The sequence below is a fragment of the Colletes latitarsis genome, chromosome 11, assembly GCF_051014445.1.
Source record: "Colletes latitarsis isolate SP2378_abdomen chromosome 11, iyColLati1, whole genome shotgun sequence".
Taxonomy (NCBI): Eukaryota; Metazoa; Arthropoda; class Insecta; order Hymenoptera; family Colletidae; genus Colletes; species Colletes latitarsis.
In genome coordinates, this window is record NC_135144.1 from 27,068,022 (window position 1) to 27,094,734 (window position 26,713).

At 37.7% G+C, this 26,713-nt stretch overlaps 1 protein-coding gene across 6 annotated transcripts in view; it reads right to left on the bottom strand.

Annotated features, from left to right (window-relative positions):
- Positions 1-711: 711 nt before the first annotated feature.
- Carpa (Carbonic anhydrase-related protein A) overlaps positions 712-26,713 on the bottom strand; it is a 415,480-nt gene continuing 389,478 nt past the window's right edge. For 4 of the 6 annotated variants that reach the window (XM_076778852.1, XM_076778848.1, XM_076778853.1 and 1 more), the window contains 4 exons: positions 6,881-7,035; positions 5,866-5,991; positions 3,687-3,735; positions 712-3,600 (listed from right to left, as the gene is read on the bottom strand). In XM_076778852.1, the coding sequence (XP_076634967.1) occupies positions 3,536-3,600; positions 3,687-3,735; positions 5,866-5,991; positions 6,881-7,035 (395 nt within the window). In that variant the 3' untranslated portion in view covers positions 712-3,535. The remainder of the gene's footprint in view (positions 3,601-3,686; positions 3,736-5,865; positions 5,992-6,880; positions 7,036-26,713) is intronic. The other 2 variants (XM_076778850.1, XM_076778851.1) reach the window with 2 other exon arrangements.

Sequence of the window (26,713 nt, forward strand, 5' to 3'; positions counted from 1 at the left end):
GGGAGCGTCATCGAAAGTTGCCGCGTCGAGGGGGATAATTAATGAAGGATGAGACGCGGTCTCAGGACAAAGTACGAACTTTGGTCGTCGGTTCGACCCAATTTCGCGGGGACAATTTGTCAATGTACTCGGATTTTTCGATCATGGCTGGACCGATCGCTCGTCCCGCGGGCTTCGTTCTCGATAAAGGAACTCCCGGGGTCGTCTGTTTCTTCGAATAATTATTTGAACGTCGCTCGATCCCATCGAACTCGTTAATTCGCCACGCGTCGATCAGCGGCTTTCAATTTTTTATATCGACTTAATTCTAAGATTCATATTTCGCTCGAATTGAAATCGAACGGTTCGTTCATTTAAAAGAAAAAAACACATATGAATTCTGACGTCGATATTAAGAAAATGTCATTTAAAAAGACAATGACTGGGAAAAATTTTTATTTCGGTAAAATTGAAATCGATCGGTTCGTACATTTTGTAAAAAGACACGTATGTGTTCTGACGATAATCTAGGGGCTAAGAAAATGTCATTTAAAAACAAATTTTTTAAACTGTTCCAAAAAAAAAGGTTACTCACTTAGTTTTAAAAAGAGATTCATTAATTATGATGAAAATATGTGTTTTAATTATTCGAAGAAACATATGTTGGATGAAGAAAACGATAATGAAAAGGACACGTAAACACGATTGTTGTACAATATAACGTTGCGTTTATTATTATCGTTACTCATTAACCACAATTGTTAAACGTTCACTTTCGTATGATACAACGTTAGTCTCTATACACACTCTGGCTCTTTTCTCCCTAAATGTCCTCTTAAATCTGCTTACGTCTAGTCTGTAGTAGTTTTCCGTACGGTTTGTTTAGTGTCTGTGTTTATATACAAAAGCGCTGGATTATTCGTCCATCGGCTAAGCTACGAACAACCCAATATTTTCGCGATCTGGTTGGTCTAGCACACGATTTTATTCTATTTTCTCTTGCCTCCGTCGACCCTCTCGCGCTCTTTTTTCTCTGGGCATCCCCTAAACATCGAGCTATTTCTCATCAAATTGCTCGTCCCGCCTAGGGAATCGTTCGTGGAATTCGACTGTCTGTATCTTTCGCCCCGGTCACTTTTTTTTTTTTACCTTTGCACGCTTTCGTTCGTTCGTTCACGTATATTGGCTACAAAATAATTGACAAAAATCTGTCAAGTAGTTCGACGATTTATCCCCTTCGTTTCTGACGCCAGTGTCCTTTGGAGGAACGCGCTAGTGTTTGCAATTTTCCCGCGAGCGGAACGAGAAATTGTTTTGACGATACTGCTTGCATTATTTCCATTTTAATTCATTCACGAATCGTTGAAATTGCTGTCGAATAGAGGTGTTTTGAACTTTGAATTTATCAAACTCGAATACTTGTATCAAAATCTGTTCTTTTATCTGTAAGTACGCAAAAACTGAAATAAATTCTCGTAACGCGGAGTAAATTTGCTCGTTCCGCTTGCCAGTAGTACGAAAAACATCGAATGTCACGAGTGTAGTGTTTGTGTATTATTTGACGCGTTAACTGCGACAGAAATTACTTTGAGCTACTTCGCGGTGTCGTGATCTCTAACTTAACGGCAAAGAATTTCATTTCTTACGATTATTTAGGGTGATTTACGCAATTTCGAACCGCGTAGAATTCGTAATTCGAGTTCACTTTCTTTGAAAAAATTCGATATTGAATTCGACAGTCAATGCGTCAATAAACTCTCATAATCACGTGCCTTTGAAACGTAACAGCGTTTTATAATTCGTGTCAATTTACATACGGTATATTTAACCCTTTGCATGTTTGCTTCGAGTTTTGTTCCTTTCGGTACCTTGTACACGAAACTGGTCACGATACGTGTTGTGTCGATTGAACGTAAATTTCCAAACGCTCGAGAAGCGAGAGAAAACCTAGGACTGCTGTATTTATTAATAAAATATCGTGACAGAAGATTTCTCAAAATCACGGTGAAATAGATAACAGTGATAAGTACGATTGCATCGATTAAATAGACTCTTCGTTATGTTTTGCCACGTTCCCTAGAAAAACATAAAGATTGCGTTTCAATCTTAAATGCCAGACGGAAGATGAGAAACCATTTATCATGTTACGAAAGAAATCCATTGCCTTCATCAAGGCGATCAGAAAGAAAATAAAACATGGCTATCAGACGAGTGAAGTTATCTATTAACTAGAATTATTATTTTTTTATCAGCATATATTGTATGCTGTTATAAACATGTTAAATTTTCTTTCATCTTTAAACGCATACAGCAGCCCTTACGGTCTAGTTAATGGATCAGATCAAAGAAGAAAGAGTTGTTGCAATGTTTAATAGTGCACTCGTGACTAGTCTTTGAGTATTGAAATTATTCAAAAAATCGTGGCGACTGTTGGGACAAATAGTTTACTAAATTCAACACTTTTACGAAACTGTTAACTATCGAATTAACCCATTAAATACCAAAGGATCTTCTTTCCAAAAATTAACGTTCACTCTCTGTATGGTGTATCAAAATATACTTTATCGAACAGAAGAAATCACCAGAGACTTCCACAGTATACAGAAGACTAGAAAAGTCAAGTAAACCATTCCCAGATATCATAACTTTTCCCCCATATCGTATTAAAAAAGACGTTACAGAAAAGTTACAGTACAATTTACTGAGACAATTTAATTTACACCGATATACGTTTTACACCAGTAAAAAAATATTTTTCATCTACGATAGATAGGACCACTGGTAATTCAAATAATCACGCGATATTCAAATTCGTATTTTTCACGTTTTACACCAGTAAAAAAATATTTTTCGTCTACAATAGGACCATTGGTACTTCCTGGATTAACAAAACAACTGGAAAACGTCGACTGGGTCGAGTGTCGAATTCGCGTCTCGAGATCGTGAGGGTTAAATATTTAATTACCTTTATCGACATTTCCACAAACCGTTCGCTCGCAGTTTCGTTATTTCTGGTCGGTTGGCGGTTCGAAAGAATGACGGGAACGATTTCGTAAATGTATCCGTTTGGCAAATACAAATTCCCGTCGCCCGGGGAATACACTTATCATCCCCGTTGACAATCGGTTGGTCGAGAGAAACGGCGTCAGGGCTGTAGCTCGTGAATCTTCTTCAGCGACGGGTCGCCGCTAGGGATCAAACGCGAATCGGTATCTTATCGAAACACTGAAAGCTCTGTCGATTATTCTCTCTGCTAATTATCCTGCGTCCCCGTGACTTCCCGTAATCCGTTTTTCGTTTAATTTCCGCGTCTCGTTGATCCAACGTCGAGCAAAGGCGTCAAATAGTTTTCTCTCTTTCGCACTCTTTCTCTCTCTCTCTCTCTCTCTCTGTAAAGTGTCTGGCCGTATTGGACGAATCGAGTTCCCTGAACCGCGTGACCCTTCTCGTTTTAAGCCTATTTGACCTCGTGTTAGTTTCTGTCCGTTAGGAGATGGAATCGGCACCGTTCGTTTAGAAATGAAACGTCCGCCCTTGGTGGCCGTACGGCTGCGATTCAAACGATGTTGTGCGAGAGGGAGCCATCGTCCTGCCACGTGTTGGCTGGAAAGAAAAAGTCATCTTTTCAAATTCTCATCGAGGCGATCCCTTCGCGAAGTGGTAAGAAGTTTTGGGGCTCCTCGAGCCTGGATATTCTCCTGGGTTACCTCTATAGTGCATCTCCTGCGCCATCGACGGACACTTTGCATCCGGTCGCTGTTCAGACAAACACAAAAACGCAGTTATAATTAATCGCGGGGACACTTGTTTCTTTGGTGATCGGATCAACCCTCTACAAGTACCAATCCTATTTCGTTAAATCGTAATTATCAAGAAAGTATTCTGTGCCAATGGTTCTTTCGCGAGTTGACTGCGGATCTTTATGCAAATTCATATTTTTATTAACGTACCCAGAAAGTCTTTATTAACACGAACAACTCAGGAATTTTATTTTACACAAAAACGTATAAACACTTATAATTTAAATTTTATTTGTATATTTCCTAAATTCAATTTACGTGATCGTGAAATTTGAATCGTGCTATGGTACGTATACAGTCGAGTGCAAAGGGTTAATAGAATTAACGAAATGTGAGCTTGTCTCAACCTGTATATTAAGTGCATTCTGTAGCTCTTTGAGAATTGAAATCTCCCATAAATGCATAAACATTTGCAGTCAACTGATCATCGACAGAGACCAATTACTCAAACTGACCCTCTGAATTGAATAATCTTAAATAGCTCTGTTTCTAACCATTTGTTTCCTTCGTCAAGCAACGTTCAAAAGTTCCATAAAAAATACTCACGAGAGAATTTCCAAATTCAGAATTACCAGATTTTTCGTTTCAAGATCAACTTTGATATCTTTGTGTGTGTGTTTTTTTTATCGTTCTGAAAGTAATTGTATGGTATACCAAGATTGCAACTGTTATAGTTGATAAATGATTCTGTGTTTGACTAATTGCACGTTTAGGTTGAATTTCGTTATTGATTGTACACGATTAGGATAGTTTCGCAAATACGGATATGGCAGTAATCGTCTGACGTGTTTGTGAATACGAATACGAGCGCAAATACAGTTGTCTGACAAGCTGTCACGAAGTTATCCTAACTACTCCCTAGAACTGCTCGTACCGCGATAATTATATCTCATTTTCGCTCACTGTCTCTCGCTCTCGTCCTCGATGCATATTTTATCGTAAATGTGAATATACATACGTTCCCTAGTTAACGCTACGAACGAATTACTTTTACTCGTTCGACTAGCGAACGTGCATTTTAATAATTTCTGTCCATATTTGGTGGCGAAAGTGCACCTCCACTTCATGTCGTTAGCGAATATTGTTTCGAGTATTCCTTTGGAGTATATAATCAAGGTAGTAATTCTCAGACAAGTTTCACACCTTATCTATTCCAAAATTTGGGTTTCTCGATAACGAAAACTTACACAAACAAATGTTCCTCTACAAAACATTTAAAAAATATAATATCTCTGTCAACGTTTAATGGTAAAAGAATTAATCAATTAATCAAAAGTGCGTTTCTGTGGAATATTAAGTAACCTTTCTGGAAAATTACACAAAATTGAATTTATTTTTGCGCTAAGAGTCTATTCTTCATATAAAAATATATTTCTACCAGCGTTCGACGGTAAAAGAATTAGTCAATAACGAAAGTGTGTTTACATTAAGCAACCTTTCTGGCGATTTCACAAATCTTCAGATTTCGGATACTTTATTTTTCCGAATTTTGCACGCGAAGTTCGTCGCATTGCAGCTCGCCTAGCCTGCAGTTTATAGCAGCTTATTCCTTTATATTTCTTAATGCATACTTTTCGTTCTTCGGGTCTCTAGAAAAACTCTGCAATCCTCTCATGTACAAGGCGAGTCACGCAACTGGAACGAATCCTATTTAGTCGAATGCGCAGGAAAAAGTTGAACGGGTCCAACAAAGTCTATCTTCTTGCGATCTCGTTTTTTCTCGCGAATTCAACGATGCACGTGCTAGGTGCGATTGCACTTTCCATCGAAGGGCCTAGACTTTTTTTTTTATAAATATAAGCTCTTTTGAAAAGTATCTACAAATAGCAAAGAATTTTTGCAAAGTTATACGTGTCAAACGGATAGTAATTAATTTAAAAGGGAGCTACATCGACGCCTCTAAGTAGTATATTTTTAAACGAAGCAAACAGAGGTCTGACAGAGGCTTGAAGAGGGTTGATCTTGAAATTTGCATAAGCAATTCGCGTTTAAATTGTCAAGAAAGCGCGAAAGAAATTTTTAATAGCATCGAACGACGAAATAATTAGTATCCACAAACGTAGGGTAAAATATAAGGGCAATTCACCTTGCGGAAATCGATGTTCGTCCGTATAGTCCTGTAATGAAGATTCTGCAGCGGCCTCGAATTGTTTCCCAAGGGTGCTTTCGGAGCGTTAACCGGACCTTGCATTAGTTTCCTTAGTGCGTAAAGCTGGAAATGGGATTAGGATTACATTGTAACGATGCCGTTCCCTCGTTCAATATTTAACCATAAAGTAGAGCTTGTTAAGTAATGGCGTCGAGATAAATACAAGAATGGCCAGAGCAAACTGAATTTCCGAATAATATACTTAACCGATTAATGTTTCGATGCACTTTGCGAGTTTCGTTGAAATTGACGACGTAAACTCGTTATTATTCTACGGGCAACTTTGCAACGCTGACAATTTATTTACCACCCGACGCGACAATCGAATCAATAATGTTATAATATTTGTTAGGCCATTGAACCCAGTTCCAAATTTCGACATTTTGTCCGATCTCATGCAATTATTTCTTTTTTTCTTTGCATCGATACCAAATATATAATTCGAAACGTTCAATTGGAGACTTACGTTTATCTTCGAACGCAATAATTTTCGAAAGAAATGGTGGCGATATTTTAACGATATTAATGTTCTCCTTTATATAATTAAGTAATTATTGAGAATAAAAGCATCAGTGTCAATTTAAATGACTTTTAAGTATGTTATTAAACTTAACTGAAGTTTACAATTGCCATTTGTATTTATTTTGAAATTTCCAGAGTCCAACGAAACAAGTCTCTCAAGTACAGTAATAATAATGACGTTTGAACGAAGTTTATCGTATCGTCGCGAGTTTATCGGATTTTTAGTAGCGTCGCGTATCAACTTATTTCTCGAAGCGTTCGAACGTATCATTTTATATGCGTTATACGCAGACTATAGGGGGTTGTATCTTGAGAACGCTGGAAGCAAGAGGATCGACAAATTGGGCGTCACAGGCCGACGTGAAAAAGGTAATAAAAGTCTGAGGGATCTGAATAATAAATTGACGAGATAGAAGCGGTTAGCACTTACTTCTCGCGCGGTAATGTAGATGGGTTTGTTGAGGATCAGCCACACTGCCGTCTCCCAACATCCGGGGTGAGTCGTGCTACCCTCGTAAGTCATGTAACCTTTCGTGTCTGGAAGCAGACTCATCAGCGACAAGTGACGAACTGGCACCGAATCGCCTGCAAAAAACAAAATAATTCTTTCGTTAGAAACATAGATATCGAAAATGGACAAGGTTGAGAACCTCTGCCCGCTAGGAAAACACTTGCAACGCTTAAGGGAAGCAGTCAATTTGTCCCCTTGTGATTTTAATTTACAAGGTGGTGGATTCCCTTTAGAGGAAATAATAGGATTATAGAGGGTTCTTTATTATTTATTTACTTTACTTTACGTTGCATGCCTCCTTTTTGATTTTAAAGGGAATGATAGGATTATAGAGTGTTCGAATATGGAAGGCTCTACTATATTGTATCGTTTTTATTATTTACTTATTTTATTTTATTTTGCATGCTCCATTTTTAAGTATCATGGACCACATTTCTCCGGTTCGTTTTTTCTGCACAAAATGTGAGGCACACAGTAAATGTGCCTATACTAGTCCCTCAAGGTTTATATTTATAAAATCATTGAATCGATGGGTTATGTAAAATTCACGATTTTTATTTTTTTTTTTATTTTTTTTCGTATTTTTGATATTCTGTTGAAACCTGGTCGATTCGTTAGACTCAAATTGCAGTTTTAACAATTTGTATCACAATAGAAAAGTGCACAAACAGTTTTTGAATTTGTTTGAAAATAATGGATGGCTCTGGGTTGTTATACCCCCCCTCGGAAAGTCTTAGAGCATCTTTTTTTTTAAATATTGTGAATATTGAACTCGGCCTCGTCGGTGTTTCCGCGCTCCATAACTGAGGCACATTGAAAAAAGGGAGGATCCTCTAGATTCGGGGTTATTTGCATGTTAAACGATCGAAATCCAGGCGAGTCACCCTTATTCCACGGTTCGGGAACGTTGCGTTGCATATTCAGGGACGTTATTTCGAACGCGACAAAATTACTCGATATTCGATCGGGATACTCTTTGAACTTCGAGTCGCGAAACAGCCAGCCTGGAAAAACGAGGACGCGTCGGAGGAAGGAAGCTGGACGAAAGGTGGTGACGCGCGATGATTGGAGCTGCGCAAATACACGTAACACGACGGATGGGGAAACTTTGTTCATTGTTACTGTTGTATCTGCTGGCTGAAATTTTATTATCGTTACATTACGTTCCCAATTCTACGACGTATTCGACAATCTCTCGCGCGAGAAGTCAACCATTACGATTGTATTGGCAAATTTTTACGATTCATGGTAGCCTGTTCTAAAGCGGAGGATAAACGTTCGAACGAGCTGCAAAAATGAGCAGGTGATTTATTTTTTAGCCATTACATTGAAGTGCATAATGATTTAAAAAAATAAAAACTATATCGTAGATAGAAGAGTTGATTTTTGTTTGCTTAATTTCCAAGCATGACGAAAGTGCTGGGGAAAATGTAGTGTTTGGAGTTGCACAGAGTAAAAAAATACATTAGAACTTCTTCTTCGCGAGTCAGTAATATCATTGGTATCAAATTTCGTAAGAAAAAATAACCTTCTTATATAGGATAATGTCAAAAATTTATTTAATCAGAATTCTTTTACTTTGACGTTGCAAATTCGGAACAAATTGCATAATATTGTTATACAATCGAGTACCGCTGTATGAAATAAACGAACGAATCGAACAAAACATACTTTAGCGGTCGTTACGAAGTTAGCGTGACATTTATTTCGCGTCATCAATATTTCTGCAACTTTCGAACAGCCCTCTCGACGTTAAGTAAGTAACGTTGCACCCAGATTCATCGTCGCGTGTTTTTGTTCTCGACAAAGTGAAAGCTATGAGAAACAGCCAGCAATAGTTCACGCGATTCATCCAATGGAGTCCCGAGGCAGGGCTGAACGCAGCGACAAGAATCAGTAATTTAGCAATAACAACCAAACGGGCAAAAAGATGCAGCTAATGCTTACAGGACAGTTACTTTATAGTATCTACTTTGAACCAGTGCCATTAAGAGCGCGGATAATCTCGAAACGTTTTTCGTACGGCTGTTAAAATCGAACGATACTTGCTTCTTACATTAGAATTTTGTTAGAACACTGTGTTTTAAAATAATCATTAAAATAGTACCGACAGTTATCTAATTTATATGTAAATAATAGTTGAAAAGCAAAATGTGCTAAATGACCGTTTTAAATATTCGTTTATTCACGATTTTTCTTATAATATACGTACAATGAATTTTACAATATTCATTTCTATTATTCATTGTTTTCTGAGGAAAATATGTAGTCTTTCTTGCCTACCATGACCGATCATCTGATCGGTTGAATGATTTATATTTTTTTGTAAAAAACAAAATTTGATATCAAATTCTGGTTAGCTTCCGATGTAAATAGGAAATATATGTATAGCAAAGATGAGAGGAGAGAATCTTCAGTTCTCACTGTATTAGAACAGTCTAACGACGCGTATTAAAAATAGTTAAACTTTAGATGCGCGCAATTCCGAAACTACTAGGGTTTTATTAATCATTAAGCCATTGTTAGAAGCGGCAAAGCTTCCCCTTTAAAATGGCTTTTGGTTTTTGTCGATCCGACTTTCCGTTTTCGAGATATCGTCGTGTAAAGAAAAGCGTAATTTTTAAAATTCTACTGTTCACTCGCTGACCGTCGTAGAGCAGCGTAACAACGCGTATTAAAAATACTAAAACTTTAGACGCGTGCAGTTCCGAAACTACTAGGGTTGTGTTAATAATTGCGCCACCGTTAGCAGCGGCAAAGCCTCCCCTTTAAAATGGCTTTTGGTTTTTGTCGATCCGACTTTCCGTTTTCGAGATATCGTCGTGTAAAGAAAAGCGTAATTTTTAAAATTCCACTGTTCACTCGCTGACCGTCGTAGAACAGCGTAACGACGCGTATTAAAAATACTAAAACTTTAGACGCGTGCAGCTCCGAAACTACTAGGGTTTTATTAATAATTGAGCCACCGTTAGCAGCGGCAAAGCCTCCCCTTTAAAATGGCTTTTGGTTTTTGACGATCCGACTTTCCGTTTCCGAGATATCGCAATTTATGTAAAAGGTAATTTTTTCGATTCGACTATCGCTGTCTTCGTCTGACGCGTCGGACCTCTCGCTCGCTCGTGCGTCGCGCTGACCTACCCTACGAACGTGACTGTCGTGACCTAGTTCCGCGTAGTGTTTCCAAGAATTTACTACGCGCTACTATTTACGCGCGCGCGAATTCATTCATCTCGCGTCAATGAAACGTAAACAAAACTTTGAAGCCTTATATCTCCGAAACTAGCCACCGCATCGACTTGAGACTAAAATCCTCATATCTCCGGAACTAATTACGCTATCCACTCGTACGAACGCTCATTTTAAAGGGCATTTCATCCTCTATCTGACGAGCATACTAATTATTATTATTTATGCTGTCTTCTTTGTTTATTTTGAAATTTACTTTGACTCTATGCACTCTTGCACTCTTATCGATCGTACGACTGGTGCACGATAAAACTGGATTATAAATTGTTTAATTTAATTGAAAATTAATTTAAATTTGTATACAGGATGTTTGCATAATTACTATGTCATTTTTTCGTAAATTTTCTCCGAAATTAACTACGGTATCGACTCGAAACAAAATTCGTTTTCAAGGGCGTTTTATCTCCTATCCGTTGAAACTTATATTAATGAATACTAAGTATGCATGTTTTGAGTAATGGGTACACACGAAGTGTCGGTAGATTTAGTGTTAAACAATAGTATTTATGAGTTATTTACAACGATGTACTCGTAATCTTTCGAGATCTAATATAAAGGAAGAATCAGGGGCCTAAGCATGGATCTTTTCATGAAAAATATTCGATTCGTACGACGCGACCGGTTCGAGTGCACCCTGTATCGATTATTCGCGCGATCGTAACAATAATGCACACCTCGAGGTGGGTTATTGTTCCACGTCGAACCGTTAAGTCGACGGCATAACTACAGTTTCTGTTTACAGCCGGTCCGACAAGCGGCATCAATTTGTTATTGGATCGTATGACACGCTCGACTGAGATTTATATTCCACGTAACCCTGTGGAATTATGGCCTTATATGCGTCGTTTCCTTCCGCGCGCGTTACCGTACGAAAGACACAAATCATCCATAGATGTGTGGCAGTTATGAACGACGTAACATCAGGAGGGACGTGTGTTCGAACGTGTTCCCAAGAGCACTCGAAAAAGAGTGCCCCGCAACAATATTCCAGTCAGCTTATGATTTCCAACAGTCCTTGAACCCGTGATTTACCCCCGCGAAGTGCGAAGCGTTGAAAACCGTGTTTCGAGCGCTGTTCCAGACGGAACTGTTGATAGCTCGACGCAGGGATTCTCAGCGGGGCCATACAAATTCCCTACTGAGCGTATCCCAAGAAAAATGGAAAACCATAACTTCTAAACGAGCACGAAAATTATTATGATAACACTAGTCATGCATCGTAGCTGAATTTCACCAACATCTTCTACTCGAAGAGTATTTTATACACATTTAGTTAATTCGAGTCCAGCTCTACGTGTACGATTCGTTGACTATTGTCGTATCTATTACCATGTAAACATCTCGAGTTTATTTAATTCGTAATTGTTTATTTCGTAATCCAATTTGGTTACGGTTGCGTTTCTATTACACTGTTTCGAAAAACAGATTCGAACATTATTTATAAATATATGATTGTTATTCCAATTCGCCAAATGGCTTCGAATTGCAAATTTCGTGTAAATACACTGTGTTATATGATACTACAAATTATTATTGCATTTTATTGCGTATTTAATGATCAACGTACTCTGTTATATAACGTTACAAATCATAAATAAACAGTTAGTATATCATTATTGTCGACAAATACGAGGGACGAGAGCTACGGAGATACCGTAAATGAAACATTAAAAAAAAATTCTCGAGCCATTTTTTATTTGCAAACGTACGCGATCATTTGCATTGCAAAGTTCTTACGCGCAATGAGAACCGTTTTTCCACCTACGGTTCGTAAATCCACCCGGGGTATTGTAAGTATCTTATCGTTTCGCGAGCTTTTACCGAATGTTCGTTGTATCTCAGCAACAAACTGTAACTAAACTAAATTGGGGAATATTCTATTTTGCTAAGAGGCTTTTGAACATATGTTAAAATACACGTTACAGCGGTATCGATGTGTTCGTTGGTACAACGCTAGAGGGATGTAACGTGCATTTACAGATATGGAAATATAAACTGCAGTAATAATTTATTTCGCAATTCTACGTACAGCGGGGCGCAAAAGTTTCCGGGGCAGTTGCGATTCTGACTTCGTTTTAGAGAGAGAAAGGAAAGATGAATTTGAAATAACTCGGAATTAAGGTATAACGAAGCGGAGTGGAGCAAGACAAGGTACAAGACAGAAACGTTGCAACAGAAATATTTATTTAACGTCTAAGGGATAGTTCTTTCTCTAGGAAAAGACTAGGAAAGTAATTGTCCGAAAACTTTTGCACGCCACTGCTGCGTGGCTGCACGAGTAACAGTGGAAACGAAACGGTAAAAAGAAGTACATCATGGCCGAAAGAAGTACGTACGATCTTCCGTTGAGAATTTTTATTTCCTTTCTTCGTTACTGTCATTAGTGGCTATGCCCACCGAGTAACTTCAGACTCTGTGTTTTACTTTGACTTTTAAACTCGCGTCTGTAAATAACACCGTCGGTTGGCTACTTACTTAAACCTGTTCCCACAAGTCCATTAAGTAAATTACACCGTCGAGCAGAAGTCAATTTCGATACGCGAGTCGAGTTTAACAATCAGACTAGGATCGATGGACAAATTTTACTGAAAAATCCATTACCGATAAGAGTCGAAATACCATTCTTTTAAATTAATTTCTTCGAGTAACTAAATAAAAGAGCTAAATAAACGTAGAATGAAAAATTCGTTATTACACTCGCTTGGATAATTAGAAATATCAGTAATACCGTGTAGAGTTCGAGTTTCAATCGAATAAATAGTTTAAAACGCGTTCACGGTTTCGGTGTTGATTATTTCGTGATTAAACCAGTCGGATAAATAGTTTAACGACGGTAATTTAAAACGGGTTCAAAGTTTCAGTATCGATTATTTTATGAATAATGATCACATTTGCGAGCTTATCATAATTCATGTGCTCCAGGGCCACGCGATAAATCTCCCGGGAGCGGATGCTGCGTCTTTTCTCGCAATTCTCTTTTGTTTCTTTAACGATCTTACCTCGCGGGTCAATTTTAATGTCCGACGCTTCTTATTTTCGGAACAATTTTTCATACGAGAGCGTTCAAACGTTACTAAATAAAAATTACACTGGTCTGACGACTCGTTACGAATAGTGCTCTTTTAATTATTACAGCCTCAGTGTTAGAATTAATAGAGGTTATCTCAAATCCTAAATATAATAATTCGAAACTTACTTGAAGTATTTCTTATATTTTTGCATATTAAGTGCATTCTGTAGCTTTTTGGGAATTAAGATTTCCCATAAATGCATTAACATTCGCAGTCTACTAATAACCTTTTTTCCGCCATGTTGTTTTTTTGAAGTTTCAAGCTCAGATTAGCAATCATCGTCCCCGAAAACACTGTAATACAAATTTTCAAACAGACCTAATAACTATTTCTAACTCTTCATAGCCATGTTGTTTATGGAAGTTTTAAGCTCAGATTAGCAATCATCGTCCCCGAAAACGTTAGAGAATCGATTGCTGCTTAAATTCGAGCGGATTTTGGCGGGCAGTGTGGGGCGTCGCGACGCCCAGGCGGCTATTTCCCGTATCGAGTCCGTGACATTAAGGACGAGCGAGCGTGCCAGCAAATGGTGGCCTGACACAAGGGATAAATGTGCCAGCCCCTCACCCTTCCGGCTTGTTCTCGTCTTCCGTCGCGAGGGGAACATTTTTAGGACAACATTCGGGCCGCTTAGAGGGCAGAATGCTAGGAAAGCTGTCAACCTTTTATCCGCGAGTTCTCTCGTTCCACGAGCCACCCCCAGTCCACCCTCAGCACGACGTCCTTCTAAGACGCTCCTTTTCATCCCTTTCTCTCTCCCCGACCGCGACGCGTTCGCACACGTTGCCCTCAATGCGCGTTTATTTTTATTTATCGCGCGTTCCGATTTTCTTCTCGCGTTGAACAGCCAAGAAGGGCGATGATAAATATTAAGCAACGACCTCGACGACGGGGGAGGAAAAAATATCAACCATCCGCGAATCAAAGAGACAGGAAACGGGAGTCGAGTGATTAATGAGACAAAATGGCCGGGTGTATTGTGCGCGAGGATCGAGGAAGGGGATTGTATCGAGCACGAAAGTGGCTTTAATGGATTAATGATTTAATTGACATCGATCCGGGATACCATTGTTGTAGATTTTGGAGATGGGCTGAAATTGTATGGGGATACATATCCCATGCATCCCTGGCGCCATTCGATATTTCATTGAAACTGATTCGAACAACAACGAAGATCGAGGCTTTCGAAACGTCGATATAGCCTCGTACATTCTATGGAAGTTGCATCTCCTTTGTTTCTTTAAATTAATTACGATTTAAATTATTTTGTGCAATAAATCGTAGAAGAGTTGTTTATCCTACGTATTTAAACATCTTCGTTATTTCAAAGAATACTCTAAAATAAAATTTTATTTAGGGTTCCAGTGTTGTGACTAATAAGTCGCAAAGGAGTTGTTTATCCCACGTATTTGAATATCTTCGTTATTTCAAAGAATACACCAAAATAAAATTTTATTTAAGGTTCCAGTGTTAGTGACTAATAAGTCGTAGAAAAGTTGTTTATCCTACGTATTAGAACATCTTCGTTATTTCAAAGAATACTCTAAAATAAAATTTTATTTAGGGTTCCAGTGTTGTGACTAATAAGTCGCAAAGGAGAGAAAATATAGTTGTTCAATTACATTCCTATCAAAGTCCAAAGCCACTAAAAATTATTAGAATGTAATGTTAACGTCTCGAAGTTTGAGAGGACGCAGTTAATAAAACAGTCGATTTTTCATCGAAACAAGCCAGAATCGAGGCCATAACTCGTGCATGGAGAAGGGGCCGTGCCTGGATAAAATTGCGGTGAGATTGAGAAACGTGCTTCGTTTCGTTTCGTTGGGTCAGGTACTCGATTTTTGAAAGCGCTCTCGACGCCAGCGATGAATTTTCAAATTTCTGCTACACCGCGCAGAAACGCGAAACCCGTGCGTGCATTTTCGCGACAACGATCCATCGTGGCTCGCACTTTTTGTTACATCAGTCCCCCCTCCCTTGAAATTTTTATTTTCTGCCGAAGTCACTATATTTCAGTTTCGAATATATCCTTAGGAAAGAGAAAACGAGATTTCCGTATCGTCCTGTACAATAAAAACGTCGTTAAAATGGAATATTCAATTTGAAAAGCAGAAATTTGATTTTCACACGTTTCCTTACGTCGAGTTTTTTTTTTAGATCGGTGTTTCCTTTATCTGCTTTTCATTATTTTCGTGTTTGATCGTTAATTTTTTGAAGCCAGTAAAGTCAAGATCCTCGCAAAATTCGGTTCTCCTCGCCAGTGTCCGCAGATAGCCAAATTGTTCGGAGATACGTTTCTGGGCAAAAGTGTTACCCGAACTTTGTAGAAGTTCCGCGAATGCCACTGTGTACACAAGCATTTTGCAAGAGAAGTCCGTTCCATCTGTTACACAGCACTTTGGGTCTGCAGAAAATTGTATTTTCCAAGACGATTCAACACTTTGTCATACCGTGCGACTGAAGTTATTTCACTTCTGATAAAGTACTCTTACTTACCAAATTTAAATTTAACATGTAATGTTTAATTCCCAAACGTGTTATTAGTAAAAATTATTTATCTACCCCCCAGAACTCGGTTTCCTTTTCAGGAATACGACCAATTAAAAAACGTCGACTCTATCAAAAACCACTTGTTAGGATTTTCACAAAACTCAAGTCAGTTAGATTTTGACCAGTTTCTGTTACGGTTGGGCAACAGTTGGGGAAGCAAAAGTTTTTTCCATTGCGTCAGGCGTGATATATTTCAGCGGCAAAGTATTTCATCGACTTCGAGACGGAAATTTTTGGAATTTCGGAACGGTTCGTTCTCGCGTCGCACGAGCTTTCGGAATTTTTATCGCGAACGCGTCGCGTGTACTCGCGGGCGAAAAATTCTTGATAAGTTCCAGGACGAGCACAGTTGCAAATTGCGAGGAAAAGGTCAGCTTCGACTATGAGAAAGCGGGAGAATGCGTGTTCTAAATTAACACGAGGGAACACGGTGAAACGGATTTATAACTATGTAACGTTGGAAAGGAGGAGTGGGGAGGGGTCGGAGGAATGGAAGCATCATGCTGAATACTAATAACGTAGAATGAACTTTGAAGATAAAGCCAACATCGTTTGAAATAACGGTCGTGCATAATTCTTTCAGCGTAAGGAATTTATTATAATGTCATTTAATCGCGACTCGACACGGAAACACGAATTCGACATTTTCCCTAATTCTGACGAAGTGTATATTTTCCGTTTGAGGATATTATTCCTAAAGGGGGTCGAAACCAACAACCGGAACGTCGAAGTTAATGAATAAATTTAGTTTCGTTGTACCATAGTGCCTCTGCACGACCAGATTGCACCGTCGTTAATTAAAATAATATACAAACGATAATAATTATGAAGTTGTCGTCTAATTTTGAAATTGCAGCCGGCATGCGTAGTAGAAAGTAGAAATTAAAGCGTAAATTGAGCGTACGTCGAGCATTAAACTCGTGTTCTTGAAATTTTTAAATTAAATTGCGATTAGAAATGTTTTAATATGTTTTGAATTTTAGAGATTTCTTGGGTGTAACTAGATTTTCGTCTTGATTTTTAAATATTTAGAATATTTCACGTTTAACTTTTACGATAACAAAGAAAACAATGGACGAATAACGAATGTTCTACTGTATTAAGGGGTATATCATCGAACTAAAGTTAAAAACAAGAACAAAATCGATATTTCAACTTCAAAATATTGGCATTTTTTTAATTATTAATATGTTTCTGTTCTTTTCATTTTTTTGACTCAAATGAACAGGAAGCCATTTAGAACACTTTTTCTAGGCCCTGTACTGCCACTAATTTCGACTGTTACTCGTTGTAAAAATTTGTAAATATTACCGAAAGAGTAATACATATATATACGAAATGTCGATGCAAGAACTTGCATAGTTTCTTTATAAAAAAATACCAAAGAGAACATAGCAAATTTTTTCAGTAAAAGACCCTCATAAAGTAGCCATTCGTTTGACGTTTCCAAGAATACGAATCCCTCGAGAGTGAGGCCAAAATTAAAATGGTTTGTCCTTTCTATCTATTATCAGATTGACTCGTGATCATCATCGATATTTCCGGTTGTGTGGAGGGTTCTTTGCTCGGGACACGCACGCTGTTGTTTGCGTGGAAGTCGAGCGCCATCCGGAACAACGCGAAGGGCTCTTAGGAAAATTGACCGAACCTAATGGTCCGGGCACACACCTAGGATAATGATGATGACAGCGGCGATAATCGCAATATATGAACGTCACTGGCGTAAGCTACTGCCGTGGATCCTCTCTCGTGTGCCTTCCCTGTTTCGAATCACAAATAGGATATTCACGGAACACCGAAAACTGTAAAACGTTCCTTTGCGAATCGGTTACTCCATCCGTAACGCGAAATAAATTTTTGTTCGTTATATAATTTCGTTAAAAAGGGAATTTTTCGAATTTTATCGATAATTCAAACTTTCAATACATATTTCGTTTTCAATTATAATACCTTTTCATCGTACAATTGAACAACGAACAAGAATACACAGTATAATCAAGCTGCATCATCGTATCCGTAGAAAATATATTTAATTATGTCCGTGTAGTTAGCGCATACTGTATGATTTATGGAAAATAATGTTTATCCAGCCGCTTGATAAATAAATAACGGCAATGGTCAGGAGTCAAATTTGCTCGTTAAACGTGTTTCAGAGATTTCAACAATGGCCTCATTCAATATTCAAACAGAGTTGTATAATTACAATATCTTATTTACCTTGCAGTTCATAAAATAATCTAATAAGACAATACGTTACCACGATTTACATTACTGATTAATTTTAACGAGCTACACACCTAATGCAATTATATTTTAACAAACAGTTTCGGGGTAGTTCATAATACACGATGCAACAGGTATTCTAATGTTGAATTAACCGGCTGAAAATATTAAATTCCTCTTTTTTTTTTAGGGAAAAAACTCTTAACCCCCTTTAAACGAAAGTTTATTATCTTACAGGCATTAAATGTGTTCTCGGTATTTTCACACTTAACGTTACTTTATTCAAGATTTACTCGCTCGCTTTTTCTTGCTTCTCCTCTCTCTCTCTCTCTCTCTTCCAAGAAGAACTTGAAACTTTCCAACAAACAGATTTCGCCTACAGGCCTGACGAGCAAGTTTTTCGAGCGAAAGTTTCGACAGCAAGAGCTTTGCTTCAGGAAACACGTTGACGAACGACTCCGTTCCATTATAGCGAGAACTTCGCTCGATAGCCCCGTCGATCAAATTATTTATTATTAACCTAATTATCTACGGTCAACCGTACCAAAGTTATTTTCTGACCAATTATTTTCAGCGAAACTGACATAGTTCCCGACACGTGAATATTTCATCGTTTCTATTCTCAACCATTTGTAACGGAAATTATATTTGGAAAAAATTTAACAATTTATATTTTAATGAACTCAAACTACTGTCCATGTTGGTGAAGTTGTAAAATAACTGTGGACAAAGCTGTTACTTTAAGATTACAATTAATTAAAAAACGTAGACGTTGGGTACACGTGACTTTAGACGGAAGTATACAGAATTAAATATCCAACAAAAGAAATTAAAAATGATTTTTTTTAATTTTAAGAACCCTCGAGAATTTCAATCCAGGTGTACAGTGCAATAGATCATCGTTTTAAACACGGTCGCGAGGAGCAAGAAAAGAGTAGAAACCCGGCAAGCGTCCGACTGTTTGGCTTTCCGTCGCTAATTAAACTCCGTTTCGCGTTATTATTTTACCTCCTGGTCTCGAGCGAAAGAAAACGAAAGCACACGGGGCATTGTTCGACCGAAAAGTAAAAAATAAAGGCTCTTTGTCCGTGCACGCGTCAAAGTGGAAAACCCAACGAGCATAAGTTAAGTGAAAGATTATGAAACCGTTGGAACGTGGAGCTACTGGCTGCCCTTTAAAACATGCACGGCTTCTTCGGGAGTTACCAAGCACGTGACCCCGCGTGGCTCAACATCTGTTTCCGGCGCCACGAACAGCCCCGAGGATTCTTGCGAACGCGTCAAGTAAATCTGCAGAACGGCGAGTTCGTGCCGTTTCCATCCCGTCAGAGCGATTCCAATAATTCATGAAACATTTTTCGCGTTCGTTACTTACGAAACCGTCTCGGAGCGCGAGAATCTCTTCGCGGAATTTCGTATATCGCGAAATCTGCACGCGTTCCCGTGCTCGAAATCGTTTCAAGTATTTAAGCGAGCTTTTCAGTTCTTTTTATAGATGCAGTGGCTATTATTCCGCGATACTGATACAATATTAGCTTGCAATGCCTGCAATTGGATATTTATAATACTTATTTGCGATACCAAAATGAAAATTTGTACGCCTGTGTTGCTTATTACGTTTTGTATCTTGGATAATAATGTACGGGGTTTTTAAACGTTCTATCGTTTAGATTTGATGAGATTCTGACCTTAGATTATAACGTAAAATTCAAATGGTCTGGACTGACCGTAAAGATAATACAAATAAATTTCTTAGATGCGTTAAATCCTTAACTGGTGTCCTGGGGGATTTGGACAGTGTTTGAATTTTTCGGCGAAAAAGAAAAATTTGAAATCGTTCTGGAAAAATTATTTTCGGTTGCAGGGGTCAATTACAATCATTTTTGATCAATAGACATATGAAATTTCAAGCGAATCTTTAAAATGTCATAACTCCTGAACGGATTGGAGGATTTTAATGTTTAAAAAAGCAAACTATGCGTATTTTGATGGAGAATATATACAAATAGCAAAAATATTCGAAAAGTTGATCCTTGACCTCGCAAAATGGAGAAAACCCTATAAAAATGGTCCAATGTTCAAACATTCATAACTCATACAATAGTGAGTATATTTCAATGAAACTTTTTTCTGAAGTAGAGCTCATGGGCACTTACGTATAGCGTCAAACAAAATTACTAAAAATGAAAATCGAATTTTTAAGAAAAATCGACAGGGGGTAGGTGCCTAAATTTTTCGACGAGAAACAAATTTTTCAAATCGTTCTGGAAAAATTATTTTCGGTTGCAAGGTTCAATTACAATCATTTTTGGTCGATAGACATACCCCTGAATTCCTACCCACTTCCGAGAAAAAAATTAGAGTAGCTATTGAAATTTTTACACGAAATTAAAAAGTTTCAAATCATACTAAAAAAATTATATTTAGTTACAGGGGTCAATTGCAAGCATTTTTGGTCAACAGACATACCCCCGAAATCCTACTTAGTTTCGAGAAAAAAATTCTTTACCGAAAATCTAATGTGAGGCTAGAAATGCATCCCTGAAATTTCAAGCGAATCTTTAAAATGTCATAACTCCCGAACGGATTGGAGGATTTTAATGTTTAAAAAAGCAAACTACGCGTATTTTGATGGAGTATATGTAGAAATTCTAAAAATAATCGAAAAGTTGATCCTTGACCTTGCAAAATGGAGAAAACCCCATAAAAATGGTCCAATGTTCAAACAGTCATAACTCATACAATAGTGAGTATATTTCAATGAAACTTTTTTCTGAAGTAGAGCTCATGGGCACTTACGTATAGCGTCAAACAAAATTACTAAAAATGAAAATCGAATTTTTAAGAAAAATCGACAGGGGGTAGGTGCCTAAATTTTTCGACGAGAAACAAATTTTTCAAATCGTTCTGGAAAAATTATTTTCGGTTGCAAGGTTCAATTACAATCATTTTTGGTCGATAGACATACCCCTGAATTCCTACCCACTTCCGAGAAAAAAATTAGAGTAGCTATTGAAATTTTTACACGAAATTAAAAAGTTTCAAATCATACTAAAAAAATTATATTTAGTTACAGGGGTCAATTGCAAGCATTTTTGGTCAACAGACATACCACCGAAATCCTATTCAGTTTCGAGAAAAAAATTCTTTACCGAAAATCTAATGTGAGGCTAGAAATGCATCCCTGAAATTTCAAGCGAATCTTTAAAATGTCATAACTTCCGAACGGATTGGAGGATTTTAATGTTTAAAAAAGCAAACTACGCGTATTTTGATGGAGTATATGTAGAAATTCTAAAAATAATCGAAAAGTTGATCCTTGACCTCGCAAAATGGGGAAAACTCCATAAAAATGGTCCAATGTTCAAACAGTCATAACTCATACAATAATGAATATACTTCAATGAAACTTTTTTCTGAAGTAGAGCTCATGGGCACTTACGTATAGCGCCAAACAAAATTACTAAAAATGAAAATCGAATTTTTAAGAAAAATCGACAGGGGGTAGGTGCCTAAATTTTTCGACGAGAAACAAATTTTTCAAATCGTTCTGGAAAAATTATTTTCGGTTACGGGGGTCAATTACAATAATTTTTGGTCGATAGACATACCCCTGAATTCCTACCCACTTCCGAGAAAAAAATTAGAGTAGCTATTGAAATTTTTACACGAAATTAAAAAGTTTCAAATCATACTAAAAAAATTATGTTTAGTTACAGGGGTCAATTGCAAGCATTTTTGGTCAACAGACATACCCCCGAAATCCTACTCAGTTTCGAGAAAAAAATTCTTTACCGAAAATCTAATGTGAGGCTAGAAATGCATCCCTGAAATTTCAAGCGAATCTTTAAAATGTCATAACTCCCGAACGGATTGGAGGATTTTAATGTTTAAAAAAGCAAACTATGCGTATTTTGATGGAGAATATATACAAATAGCAAAAATATTCGAAAAGTTGATCCTTGACCTCGCAAAATGGGGAAAACCCCATAAAAATGGTCCAATGTTCAAACAGTCATAACTCATACAATAGTGAGTATATTTCAATGAAACTTTTTTCTGAAGTAGAGCTCATGGGTATTTACGTATAGCGCCAAACAAAATGACTAAAAATGAAAATCGAATTTTTAAGAAAAATCGACAGGGGGTAGGTGCCTAAATTTTTCGACGAGAAACAAATTTTTCAAATCGTTCTGGAAAAATTATTTTCGGTTGCAAGGTTCAATTACAATCATTTTTGGTCGATAGACATACCCCTGAATTCCTACCCACTTCCGAGAAAAAAATTAGAGTAGCTATTGAAATTTTTACACGAAATTAAAAAGTTTCAAATCATACTAAAAAAATTATATTTAGTTACAGGGGTCAATTGCAAGCATTTTTGGTCAACAGACATACCCCCGAAATCCTACTCAGTTTCGAGAAAAAAATTCTTTACCGAAAATCTAATGTGAGGCTAGAAATGCATCCCTGAAATTTCAAGCGAATCTTTAAAATGTCATAACTCCCGAACGGATTGGAGGATTTTAATGTTTAAAAAAGCAAACTACGCGTATTTTGATGGAGTATATGTAGAAATTCTAAAAATAATCGAAAAGTTGATCCTTGACCTCGCAAAATGGAGAAAACCCCATAAAAATGGTCCAATGTTCAAACAGTCATAACTCATACAATAGTGAGTATATTTCAATGAAACTTTTTTCTGAAGTAGAGCTCATGGGCACTTACGTATAGCGTCAAACAAAATTACTAAAAATGAAAATCGAATTTTTAAGAAAAATCGACAGGGGGTAGGTGCCTAAATTTTTCGACGAGAAACAAATTTTTCAAATCGTTCTGGAAAAATTATTTTCGGTTACGGGGGTCAATTACAATAATTTTTGGTCAACAGACATACCCCCGAAATCCTACCCACTTTCGAGAAAAAAATTCAGTACTGGCGGAACTTTAAACGTTAATAACTTCTTAACGAAGCCTCCATCAATAAATTGGTATTCCTGATTTTCGTTCTATTTTGGCCTCTAGAATCTCCCATTACGATTTTTCTCAGGGGTGACCGAATACCCTGTATCAATATGTATTTGAGCTATTTTATTTTTCACGAACCCAACCGATATTCCCAATTTTATACAGACACAATTCTAGTTCGATTTCTCCACTATTCTTCGTACGTGTAAAAGCGTGTAGACGTTCTCATACTTATATACGCTTCTCGATCAAAACTGTAGAATCTTTTACGAAAACTTTAATTGTAGACAATCGTAATGTAGATTAAAATTTGTCTTTGTAATCGTTAAAACGTAAAAATTAATTGTTCGCGGTGTAGAAATGTAGAGAAAGGTGAGTTTCGCGAATGCCTCGTAGATCGTGTTACATTCAAGCCCGGGTAGACGGATCTGCGCCTGAAAAATCCGTCCGCCGTCTTCCCAAGCCACTTTGCGTTTAAAGGGTCGTGTTCTATTATCTCCGCGCGCGAGTCAAAGGTGCCGTTTACAACACACGTATACAGCGCATATCTCCATTTGTTTCGCTTGACTAATGGCGAGCTTTTATCCACGACCCTTCTGCACTCTTGCTCGCGCCCTTTCAGCCGTGCAACAGTCGCGCGCGCGCGCGATGAATTGAAATTCACTGATTCGCGCGACATCCACTCGATCGCAAATAAAACGACCTGTTCTCGAACACAAAGATCCGAATGTTCCATCCGTTAATACTTGGACGAATCTTTCAAATTTTATAGTCTATGTATATCTTCGTTGTTTTGGTGCAAACGCTCGTGCATGCACTTTTACAGAGCCGTACCATATGGAATCCGCTGTTTCGAATTTTGCATTTTCGCTGCCCGGAAGCGTAATCAACGATCCCGAAAATTCCATAGTAACAAAAATTCCATCACCGTATATTTAAGAGAAAAATGCGCGCAACGAAGGGTCGAACATCGAATTTCAAGTGTGCGTGTTTCGCAAACGAGGAGCATTCATTCGCCGCGATCGAAGACCATTATTGTCGCGAAATTTTGGCGTTAAAGCGAAATTTGAAAAGTAACAACTAGAAATAAAACGAACGTGACCATTTTCTGAAATCTCTTTTGAAAACTCGATAGATTGTTTCGATATCGAACGATAACACGTTGCTGGATTAATTTCGTTTCAGATGAGTGACAACGCGCCAGTCTCGATCCCATCGCTGATCGCAACCGTGTTAATTCTCGGCCGCTGATTCCGCCGGGCGTCAACGATGCTTATTTCTTGAACGCGGCCCTCCACGGGTAGAACAAAGCCCTCGAAACGGCGCAACCGCGCCCCTTCGTTGTCAAGACCACCAACAATGACCGCTCAATGCTTTGAGAAACGCTGTCATCCAGCGACGCCTGGTATACATCAACCATTTGCTCTTGGCCCACCCCTCCACCGGATGCAACGCTAGGCAGATGTCTGCATACCTACGAAATGCAGATAATGGATGAAATATTCGCCAGGTATGCGCGGTATTAAACCGACACCCTCTGAAATTGTATTTTATAGCTATCCAACTATTACGCCCTCCGGTTAGTAGGCTCTGTCTACGACGCAGACTGTCCTATCTCTCGCCAAACCAACCTTGGGACCGTCTACTAGCAATCTAGTTAAACAAAGTGCCTTTTACTTTCGACTTGAATTACTCAGATCGGACAGGGGAGGATAAATCGTATTTAGAAACCTTTCGTGGGCGAAAGATTTGTTAAACGAGACCATAAGAAGCACAAATTAAACTTTAGTTTTTACTCTAACAGGTTCTTAAGGGGGTATTCTTGTCTAGAATTGAAAAAGAATTTTTTTTTTTATTGGGCTTTGTTAAAGTATATGTCGTTGAAAGTATGTGTTAATACAGAAATTATTTTGTATTTCCAAAGGATAATAGAAGGTGGACAAATTTCTCGGTGAAATTAAAAAATTTCAAATCGTTCTGAAAAAATTATTTTCGGCTGTGGGGGTCGATTACAATCATTTTTGGTGAATACACATACCCCCGAAATCCTACTCACTTTTGAGAAAAAAAATCGTATAGGTGCCTAAATTTTTCGACGAAAAAAAAAAATTTCAAATCGTTCTAAAAAAATTATTTTCGGTTGTGGGGGTCGATTACAATCATTTTTGGTGAATACACATACCCCCGAAATCCTACTCACTTTTGAGAAAAAAAATCGTGTAGGTGCCTAAATTTCTCGGTGAAATTAAAAAATTTCAAATCGTTCTGAAAAAATTATTTTCGGTTGTGGGGGTCGATTACAATCATTTTTGGTGAATAGACATACCCCCAAAATCTTGCTCATTTTCGAGAAAAAAATTCAGATAGGTGCTAAAATTTTTAGGCGAAAAAAAGATTTTTCAAATCGTTCTGAAAAAATTATTTTCGGCTGTGGGGGTCGATTACAATCATTTTTGGTGAATAGACATACCCCTGAAATCCTAGCCACTTTCGAGAAAAAAATTCATGTAGGTGCTAAAATTTTTAGGCGAAAAAAAGATTTTTCAAATCGTTCTAAAAAAATTATTTTCGGTTGCAGGGGTCGATTACAATCATTTTTGGTGAATACACATACCCCCGAAATCCTACTCACTTTTGAGAAAAAAAATCGTGTAGGTGCCTAAATTTCTCGGTGAAATTAAAAAATTTCAAATCGTTCTGAAAAAATTATTTTCGGCTGTGGGGGTCGATTACAATCATTTTTGGTGAATACACATACCCCCGAAATCCTACTCACTTTCGAGAAAAAAATTCAGAACGCGGCGGAACTTTAAACGTTAATAACTTTGTAACAAAGCCTCCAGCAACAAATTGGTATTTTTGATTTTCGTCTTATTTTTGCCTTTAGAATCTCTCATTAAAATTTTCCCCGAGTTGGCCGAGCACCCTGTATATTCCTTCAAGTATCCATTTAATTTCTTTGGTACAAATAAAATAAATCATAATCATTGATTAAGAATTTAAAAAGATTTGTAGGTGTTAAATAAAATGATTCAGAACCGAACTGTTAAACTACAACGTTAAGAAGATCGTAATTAATATAGACGCAGACTTATCTAAAAATTTCAGAACGAAGTTGTCCTCGATAAACGTTGCTAACGCGTTCGTCTATTTTGTGTCCCAAAAGATGGAAGTTAATATAAGTCCTTACATTACGGTGAAACAGTCGGCCGGCATACAAATGAAACAAGAGCTATAAAGAATTTTATATTTGCTCGTAGCGACGACAAGTAATGCATCGCATTTTTCATTTCACTTTGGAAAATGCGAGCATAGACACGCGCTGTATTCATATTCAGTCTCGCCCGGCCTGTCTTATTTCGTCTCCCCGTATTTTATTGTTCCTATATATTACCGGGGCGTTTACGACGAAGGATACACCGGATTGCGACCATCCTTTTCGCGAACGTACGACGGAAAGAGTCGTGAAATACACGTACGATTTCTTACTCGCCATCGACTTTGTTGTAGTATTGAAACGTTTCTCTCGAATAAATACAACGGATGTTTTAGCCACGCTTCGTTTCCTCTTGAAAAATAGGCGACTCGTTTTAAAATCACTTTTGCATTTTCTCGTTCTCGATGTTCGACGTAACATGAATATTAAAATTAATTTTTAATACCATTCGAAAACTTGTTAATATCTATTAAATGA